This window comes from Notamacropus eugenii, chromosome 7 (assembly GCF_028372415.1).
Source record: "Notamacropus eugenii isolate mMacEug1 chromosome 7, mMacEug1.pri_v2, whole genome shotgun sequence".
NCBI classification, from domain to species: Eukaryota; Metazoa; Chordata; class Mammalia; order Diprotodontia; family Macropodidae; genus Notamacropus; species Notamacropus eugenii.
This window is the reverse complement of record NC_092878.1, coordinates 31,999,307-32,009,620: the sequence shown is the minus strand read 5'-3', so window position 1 is coordinate 32,009,620 and position 10,314 is coordinate 31,999,307. Positions and strand designations below refer to the sequence as shown.

Genomic DNA, 10,314 nt, shown 5'->3' with positions numbered 1-10,314 from the left:
CAATTCTCCACTATCTTCTCTTTGAAATTCCCTCCTCCCACATCCCTTTAGTCCAGTTAGTTGCCAGGTCTTGTTGATTCAAGTCTCGCTGTTTTATATCCATAATCTAAGCTGCTGCCAATTGATGTTCCTAAAACAGGGGTCTGACTTAAGAAGCTTCAGGAGCTTCCTATGGCCTCTGGGATAAAATACAAAATCCATTTAAAACTTTTCATGATCTGCCTCCCATCTACCTTTCCAGTCTGTTGGCTATTAGTCCTTTTGACGATACATACACTCAGTCTCCTGCCTCCATTCTTTTGCATTAACTATCTCTCAGGTGTATAATACATTCCTTCTTTACCTTTGCCTCTTATAAGCCCTCGCTTCTTCACTATTATATAAGACTTTTCCTGACCTATTTTTCCTCTACCCTAGTTATCATTTGTCTCTTAACACTACTTTATATATACTCATCTGTGTATATGCTGTATATGTTGAAATGGAGGAATTTTTTTTCCTTTTTATCTGTAGTATTAAGGATGCCTTGCATATATGGAAACTTAATGAATGTTGAATTAAATTGAATTAAAAAAGGTTGTTGCATTTTATGGGATGGTAATTACAGAAAGATTTGTTGGGGTATACATGTCTGTGTGTATAGAGGTTATATATATATGTGTGTGTGTGTGTATACACACTTAGATAGTATGGCTCTTGGGTATATAGTAGGCTGTGAAAGTCATGGAATGAGAGCAACAGTCATACTAAAATTAGCACAAGAACAATGAGTAGATTATAGAAATGGGAAATGATTTATAATTCAGAAGTCATGTCAAGGATCTTCACAGCCTATTGATGTACCTTGACAAGTATATTCACTTAGTATGGTTTTTGTAAGATTAAATACATTAATGAGACCTGCCTTTTTCAGTTTTCTCGTTGATGCTTGCACATCTTTGGAACAACATCTTCATGTTAAGGGTCTTTTTAGGGTTTCTGGATCAGCTACCCATATAAAAGCACTGAAGGTAGGCATATTCCTTGACTATTTTTTCTTTCCACAGTTGTCTAATTAGGTTTTTGTTGTTACAGTCCTCAGATATGACATGAATGTGCAAAGGGTCTATGATTTTCTAGCATGTGGACTCCGTCTAACATCACATCCCATATGACTTTAAATAATTACTGTGGAGATGTCTGTGAGCACCTTGCACATAGGTAGTTATTGGGGGGAGGGTTTGAACCCAGGTCTAATGACTCCCAAGCTCAGCATTATGTCCTCTCATCTTTTCGGTATTAATGAATGGTAGAGTTACAGCTGACCAGCTATTATTCCCTTTGTGGAAAGCATTTATAGCTTACATGAATCCAGTAGTTAAAGAAATTAAGTATTTTTGATTGTTTGCTAGAGCTTCTTGTGTGTTTTGTAATACATGACACCAGAAGCAAATAAATAAAAGAATTAAAGTTTACTAAGAAAAACTCTTTATCTTGAGATGTAAGCAGAGATTTTGATCAAAATGGAGATCTTAAATCAAAGAATACTGATGACTTGAAATTTATTTCAGAGGAAACTGAATCATGGTGAAAGCTGTCTGTCTTCTGCAGATCCACAGGATATCACAGATCTTATTAAGAAATTTTTTAGGGAGTTGCCAGAACCCATCTTTCCAGTTGATTTGCATGAAGCTTTTATCAAAGCTCAACAGTTGGAAACAGAGGAGAGGGATACTGCTACAATGTTGCTCTCTTGTCTTATGACTGACAATATAGTATATGTATTACGGTACTTCTTTAACTTTCTCCGGAATGTTTCTCTCAGGTAAGTAAAGATCAAGTACAAAAAATTTTAGCTATGGGGAACTTTTGGCTAGCCAGTTATAATTTTAAGCAACAGTACATTTATTTTGTTTTCAGCTATTTGGGATGGAAATATTTCTTAAAATTTATTTACATATTTCCTTATCTTCTCAAATGGAGTATATTGAATACAATTTCGTTTTTTCTTTATCATTTTGAATGTCATTATTTGTATACCGTAATACAGTGATCTCCAGGGGCCTGTTTCTGCAAGGCAGTTTACCCTAAAAGGTCTAACCTGTGATGCCATTTGATTTCATATTTCTGTTTTTTTATAATTTTTCTATTTCTTTCCTTGCTATCACCTGTCATTTCTCACTACAGTTTTTGTGCCTGCCTGTAACCACTCCTCTCACCCTTTCTGTTTGGCTACTTCTAATCAGTTATGAACTTTGAAACCAAATGCAATAACCAACTGTCTTACTATTATGTTTTAAATAAGTTAGTACTGATTGAGGATTTTGAGAAGCTTGGCTGTGAATAAAATATTAGTTTTGGATGCATGGATTTTATAAATTAATTTGACTGTTAGAAGCTTTTTTATTTCCTATTTCTTGGTTAAATTCCTGATAAGGTTTAGTATTTGCCTTATACATAGCCAATATTAAGTAAGAGTCCCTACAAATATGCCTGTTAGCTTCTTGAAATTGTTTCTTAGTTCAAATTTTGACTACGTTTAATGGTACCTACTTTTTTTTTTTTTTAAAGAGTCAGTGAGAATAAGATGGATAGTTATAATCTTGCAGCAATGCTTGCTCCAAACCTTTTACATTCATGGAATGAGAAAGTGTCGAAGAATGCAAGGGAAGAAATTCGACTGGAGATTGCGGTGGTAAAGACCCTGATTGATCATGCAGCTGATATTGGTAAGAAAAGGTGAAATGTCTTCAGGGCAGAATGTTTATGGCTTGCCAGCTTCTCCCAACTAACCATTAAAACTCTGAGGCAGAAACAGTGAAAGAGTGCTGGACTAAGTTAGAGGCCTTGGGCTCACAGAGACCTCCAGCTCTTTTGCTTGCTCCATATGTGATCTTGACAGTCATTTAACCCTCGGGATTTCAGTTTTATCATCCGTAAAATGAAGGGGGTGAACCAAATGACTTCTGAAGGTTCCTTCAAGCTCAAGTATATGATTTAGGAACCTGTTCTCTGACAGAAGTTTAGTGTAGAATACCTTTATTTTTAAAACAACACAATAAAAACAACATTGTCAATGTTATCCTTTAGGGCGTGTGCCAGAGTTTATCATGGAAAAGATACCAGTCATGTTGGGTATTGATGGCCCCAGTTCTACTCCATCACTAGACGACTGCGAAGAAGGTGAATATGAGTCTTCTATTGAACATAAGGAAAAGAGAAGACAGGGTGTAGGTGGTGAGTATTATTACTATTTGACCTAAGCATGGAGGTTTATAAGCTTTTATTATTTAAGGTAACTACTCAACAGAAATTTTTTTTACTACCTTCTTTATGTTAAGGGCTGTGGGAGATATAAAGACGCATACCATATTATTACCTTTCTTGGTGTATACAGTCTAGTTGAAGAGATAAAACATAGACTCCTAGAATTACAGAATTTTTTAGGTAAGAGGGGGAGCCTCTTCCAGACTCTTTATTTTACTAATGGGGAGACTATGCTTCATGTAGGTTAAGTGACCTGCCCAAGTTGTAGTGCTTGCTAATGACAAAGAGTCAGAATGTAGGTCTATAGAGTTCCTCTTGCAAAGAGTTAAAAATAGCAATATTAGTAAATGTAAGATTGTTAAAATGCCCTCGGCTTGAAGAAGAATGAGTTGTTAGGGAGGGCTAATTGGAATTTTATTTGGATAATCAAAAATGCATAATATTTGGCCTGGATGAGGAAATTCAGGTGTGGAAGGGCGTGGTACATGTGGGAGACAGTAAGTAGACTAACTTTGTTTAAATGAAGACTTAAATGGAGAAAGGGAAGAAATCAGAAAAGAAGACTGAGGACGGTCACGGAGAATCGTTGAACGCTAACTCAGGCGATTAAGTTTTATCATGTAAGCAGTGGCCACCAAGTGGAAGATTTGGTCAGAGTATTGATGTCCTGGAAATGATATTTTGGATGAGTCTTTAACAGTACACAGCATTATTTTTAGGCCAGAAAGACTGGAAGGGAATTGAGGAAGGTTTTTGCAATAATCCAGGTGTGAATAGTCAAGGCCTGGCCTAAATTGGTAGCATTGTAAAAAGGAAGGAATAGATGAAAAAGGTGCAAAGAGTCAATAGGACTGCAGGCCATTGTAATACAATTTTTAATAAAGTCAAATATATTTTAGGACTCACATAACTTAAAGTTAGAAGGGACCCTAAAAATCATGTAGTTCAATTTCCTTTACAGGCAAACAGTTTTTTAGGATTTAGGGGGATGTTGACAAAATCTTTTGTTTTTTTGCATTCGGTAGATTATATTTTTGTAGATTAAACTCAGACAAGACCAAAATAAAGCAGATGTAGACCTCCAGAGAAATTCTAGCCACACAGATGCATGTCATTCCAAAGCAGCTTCTTTGTATTTTTAAAGATAGCAGAAGGATGATGTACATCAAAAGGCCAGAGCTAGAGGTCAAGCCTAAAAGCTAGATAATTTATGCGATTGGTGCCTGACACTTAATAAATGATTTTTGACCGCTGTACAGAAAGAGCAGATAAGCTACAGATATAAGCCTTGGGGTACACAGAAAGGAAAGTAGTGTCATCAAGTGGACTGGATCATTTTGTGTCTGCCTCCTTTCCATGGGATTCCCTTATACCTTTCGCTAGGTAGAACAAGAGGAACTCTCCATTGTTTTCAGGACCAGACTCTTAAGATTGCTTTTACGTATGAATTATATGTTTCTATGTAAATTTATTTTCTCCTGTCATCAGCTTCACTGCAATGGTCTGTGGTCCTATTGCGTAGTTTTTTAAATTATCTTTTGTGTCTGGGTTTTTTTTTTTTTCTTCAAAGTTGCTCCTGGGGCTGAGAAAAGGCGGAGTGACAGATACATCCTGCTTGGGTTACTGGGAGGAAAGAGGAAGAGTGCCAGGTCTTTTTAGTTTTTTGTGCCCCATCTGTGCTCTATGTCAAATACTTACATATTTACACGCAGTCATCGTGCCAGTTCAAACTTTCTTTCCTGTTAGTTTCTATCCCAGTACATCCTGAATGTTCATCATTCTAGCTTGAACAGTCACTTTCATAGATCTTCCCTTCAGTTTCCTCCTGAAGGTTTGAGGAAGAAGCTTAAATCCTCTACATTCTAAGTTTCATGCCAGGTCTGTTCACACATATTATGTTGGGGTGAAGGCCCTTTGAAGGGCAGGGTAGTTTGTATCAACTGTCATCAAGACCAAGTTTCCCTTCATATAGTTCACCTAGCCTAACAGTGCCACCTCTCTAAGATGTTGTTTCAGCAGAGGCTGCCCTTTTATATTTTGTTCCAGTTGAGTATTTTTAGTTATCTTGTTAATTAGATCAGAAGCTTTGAAATATTGTTTTCAAGAGACTGACATTCTTCCTCCTATTCCTAGCTAACTGGTTAACTTCAAACATCCCAGAACCGAATCTCTGTAGTAACATTTAGGTTATCTAACGTTTAGGTTATCTAGTATGTGTCCCTGCTCTACTTATTAGCTACATAATATTCATATTTTAAATAAAACCCTGAATCAGCGAGTTAATCTTGGCAAAAAGTATGACACAAATCTTGCTCTTTCGGTGGTTAAGTGGATTGTATTGTTTCTCTCTAGATAGTATTGATAATAAGATATAAATGCTGCCTTGGTTATCTATTATTAGCATGTCAGTATTGGTACTGGAAAGACAGCAGTGCCTGGAACTGTGTGCCTGGCAGATAATGCTTGTCAAGAAGAAATGGTGAAACTGCTTAACCTAGGGATGGAGGTTTTAGAAGTATGAAAATGGCTTTAGTGTGTAGGTTTGATTATTGTGTTCAATTTGACCTAGAGTATAGGTTTGATTATTGTATTAAATTTGACACTGTGAATATAGGACTTTTAGAGCTGGAAGACATCTTGGAGAAATATAGAGATAATTTGGTTTGCCCCCCTTTTTAATATGCAAGGAAACTGAGACCCAAGGTCACAAAGATAGCAAAAGTAGCATACCCAGACTTGAATCTGGGTCTTCTCAATGTAAATAGCTTTATTTTACATTGCCACCTGCTTGTATGCAATTTATATTTGAGCTGTCTATACACTGTTAAAATAGTCTTTGTGCTTTAAACCATCAGTTTGTATATGTGTATATTGAAGAAGGACATTATACTGAACAGTTTCTTGAAGCTACCAGGTTTCCCCCCGAAGCCCAGATTGTGAAACTGTGCTCTTTAAAGCCACTGAAGTAAAGTATTAAGACTGAACTCAAATAGGGGTTATGAATAATAAACACCCCCTTCCCCTCATATTTCTTGCATGATGGTAGCAGAAAATTACTTAATGGTAGAAATGGTTGGGAGGAGAGCCTTGTGTTTGGTTACTATAGTCTTGTCTGTTTCGTTTTAGATAAGTTGTGTTTGGTAAAAATATTGTTCTACATCTTCCTTGGAGTTGACTTTTGTTTTTTTTTACCATGTTCTGCAATCTTTTAGCAATAAGATATTTCATGTCGTTAGGCTAGCTTCTTGGTAAGAAATGCTGCAATACTCTGGAATGATTCCATTTTGTAGTCCTAAAGGCTTTATGGGTGCCTGTTACATCAGCTTGTCTCTACTCTGGTTTAAGCAGAATGAGGATTCTTTTTACTCGTGCTTGTTAGAGTGGAATTTGTCCCGCATCATCAGAATGGCTGTTTCTTTAGCATTGTACAATTGTTTAAGGGGTGAATTATTTGGAAATGAATTCAGAAAAATTTACAATTACTTTTCATCATCAATATGTACTAATTATTTTAAACAAATTTTAAAATATGTTACTTAACTCGCATCGGGTTGTGAGGTAAACATTTGAAAACTTTAAAATGCTACATAAATGTGAATTAGTGATATTCGACATAAGGCCCGTATAATACATTGTTTCACTTTCAAACTCCAAAATTACTTTTCAGAAAATTCACAACTTAGTCACCAATTTCATTTACTCATTAAAACCTTTTGCTTTTTAATTAGCATTTTCCCAGAGGTAAGAATACCTTCCAATTTTTTTTCTGCTGAGAAACATTTAGAAGTATAGTGTTGACTGTATTTGAATTGAAATATCCTCTCGAGAGATGCGAACTACTTAATTAAAATTATCTTTTGAAAGGTGCAAAATTTCTTTGTATTTCATTATTACTGGGCATCAATTCCACCTGTGACTATTTTTCTTATAATGACCTAATGAAAAATGTATCTGCTGGTACAATTTTTTTTTAGCACATCATAAATATTAAATGTGTATTAACAGAGCAAGACATGATTGCTTCTGTGTCTTGCATTTCAGATTTTGTTAGTGGAGTACCGAATAAGCTTAAATGTAACAGAACACCCTCCACTACACCTCAGCAAGACAAAGCTGGTAAGTATCATACATGACTGTACTAGATGGAAGCTTTTGCAGTCTGTCTTTAACTTTGTTCTCTGACAAGATTTATTTGTGTTTAGTCAAAATTTGGCTTTTTAACAGTAAGGAAAAAATGTCAACATAATGCCAAATAAAGTAGAACTTTTGAGTGGGGATGCTGCATAGTGGAGTTTTTTAACCTTTTTTGTTTCATGGACCCTGTTGGCCATCTGATGAAATCTATCTATATCTATATAGATAGATACATTGTACTCCTTGAAATATTTTTTAAGTATGTAAAATTAAATAAATGGTATTACAGAGGAAACCAGCAATATTGAAATAAAGATGTAATTTTTTTCCCATCTAAGTTCATGAACCCCTGAAACGTATCCAAGAATTTCTTGTGAGCATGGATTCCAGGTTGAGCCCCTCATATAGGGGGTTCCCTAGTGATATTGGTCATATTGTACTAGAAATTCTGAGATTAGAAAATTAAGCATTTTGTTCATAGGCTAATCTGCTGAAATGATTTTCTGTCTCTTTATAAGTAAGTACTGCTAAACATGTAACAAAACTCAAGTGGGTTATTAACTTTTTTTTATTAATAGGTTATTCTATACCAGGGAGTTGAGTCAGTTTATATTTCAATTCTTGTGTAATTTTGTGTGAAATTGTTCATTATAATAGTTTGTCCATATTTTGTTATAAGTTCAAGTTCAAACTAATTTTTCAATGAATTTTTGGTTCAAATCTCTGAGTGCAAGCTCTCTTATGACTGCCTTACTCCACTAGTTGGTTGGTTTTTAGGTTACTGTTTGCTAGCACTAAGATTCTTGCAGTTATTTGTAACTTTCTTTACTTTCATCTGAACTACTGCATAGCCTGAATTTACTTTGTAATGTTTCTTTGACCTTTAGTCTTTATCTGCTTAAAAGGTGAATATATTTTTTTTTCCAGCGAGCTTTAAATAATAGGATTTTTAGATTCTCTGTTAAAGTATAAAACATTTTTGTTAAATAATTTTCCTGATCCCACTCCACTGTCAATCCAGTATGTATTTGTGTGTATATATTATTTTCCCACAGTAGAATGTGAGTTCTTGAGGACAAGGGACTAATCATTTCAGTTGTGTCTGACTTTTCTCTGACTCCATTTGGAGTTTTCTTGGCAGAGATACTGGAGTGGTTTGCCATTTCCTTCTCCAACTCCTTTTACGGATGAGGAACTGAGATCAACAAAGTTAAGTCACTGAATAAGGTGTGTGTGAAGTCTAGATTTGATCTCGTGAAGTTGAGTCTTCCTGATCTCAAGCTCAATGCAATATCCACTGTGCCATCTAGCTTCTATATGGTAGTCACTTCATATTTATTAAATTGAATTGAATTTTCCTAACAATTAGTGCTCTCCAAAAATAGAATGGATTGTTTTAGGAAGTAGTGAATTTCTTCCCTTCCCTTCCCCCGCAACTAGAGGGCTTTAATGTCTGGGTTACCACCTTTCAAGGATGTTATAGAGGACATTTCTTGTTCAGATACAGATAAGATGAGATGATTAGATGGCTCCTGAGGTCTTTTCCAACTGGGACTCTAGGAAAAGTAAAATTTTATTGAAAACTCACATTTTAGTATTCTGTGATGATGCTTTACTTTTTCTTTCTTTGAGTACTGGAAGCTAGGAGTGAAGTTGAAGGCATTAGGAGTAAATGCTTTGTGATTGGGTCCCTAGTGTTATGTTCAACTTTGCACTTCTCTCAAGCTCTGTAGTTTCCAACCCAGATGTCAGGAGATCTCAAACTCCTGCTCATGGAGAATGTGCCCTGATTAACCTTTATAAATTTTTTTCTGACTGGATTTATGAGTTGGGAACTTGTTTTTAAGACCTTTTTTCAAATGGACAACAAGAGCAAGAGTTTACAATATTCCTGGACCCCAAATTTTCCTGGAAACCATATGGTAGAGTAGAGAAACACACTGAATGTCAAGACTTCTGGATTGTAGTTCCAGCTCAGCTACTTACAGTAGTGCGCATGATCCTGGGTGAGTGATTCAGCTCCTCTGGATGTCAGTTTCTGCACTTATGAAATAAGGAGACTGAACGATGAGCTCTAGAGATGCCTTCTTGCTATAAAGATCTACAGTTTTACTCACACAGAGACATACTAATGATGGTGGGTGTTAAGCATCATAATATCTTCTAGAAGTCTCATTCTGCTTAAAATAGACACATCTGATGAATTATTGCCTTGCTGACATTTTCATCTTTCAGATGGTAGAGTGAACTGGCAGGGAAACTGGAGGTTAGGATTTAATTCTTGCCAATAGAAATATAGTATAATGAATAGAGAGCTAATCTTGGAAATTGGGTTTATGTCCCATCTCTGACATATACTGGCTATGTGACCATGGGCATATCATTTAATCTGTCACGGTTGGAAGTCAGTAATAGCAAACTCAAATAGGAATAGGGGGTTACTAATCTATTCTAAGGATTCCTGTGTTGCATGTTGACGTAATTTTAAAATGTAATGCTTTCTATTTTTATTATATTTTTATTTACTGTATTAAATATTTCCCAATTACATTTTTATCTAGTTCTGGCTACAGGGGGCCACACATTTGATATCTGTGCTCTAAGCCACTCTTTAAGTTGCAGAGAACGTGCTGGCTTGTATTAATAGGGATAATTACCTCACCAGAGAGTTCCCTATACAAATGAAATCACAGTTATAGCCCCTAACCCTCACAAGGAAAAACTGGTGAGTAGTATTGAAGTGACCAAAAAAACTGAGAAAACTAATTGTGACTACATCATCTTAGAACGTACAAGGGATAGAAGGTGGAGCTGTGATTTCAGTGACTGCACCTGTGATTTTAATGGTATTGGGGACTTTCAGGTGAGCAAACTCCCTCTACCAATGTATGGTTATAGAGAACTGCCCAGAGCACTGAGAAGTAGAAGACTTGC

General features: G+C 35.8%; 1 protein-coding gene across 4 annotated transcripts in view; it reads left to right on the top strand.

Annotated features, from left to right (window-relative positions):
• Window positions 1-6: 6 nt before the first annotated feature.
• Window positions 7-10,314, top strand: part of LOC140513778 (TP53-binding protein 1-like) — an 81,084-nt gene continuing 70,776 nt past the window's right edge. For 3 of the 4 annotated variants that reach the window (XM_072623782.1, XM_072623781.1, XM_072623784.1), the window contains exons 1-5: window positions 7-1,010; window positions 1,551-1,804; window positions 2,551-2,708; window positions 3,070-3,216; window positions 7,288-7,362. In XM_072623782.1, coding sequence (XP_072479883.1) covers window positions 867-1,010; window positions 1,551-1,804; window positions 2,551-2,708; window positions 3,070-3,216; window positions 7,288-7,362 — 778 coding nt within the window. In that variant the 5' untranslated portion in view covers window positions 7-866. The remainder of the gene's footprint in view (window positions 1,011-1,550; window positions 1,805-2,550; window positions 2,709-3,069; window positions 3,217-7,287; window positions 7,363-10,314) is intronic. The other variant, XM_072623783.1, reaches the window with a different exon arrangement.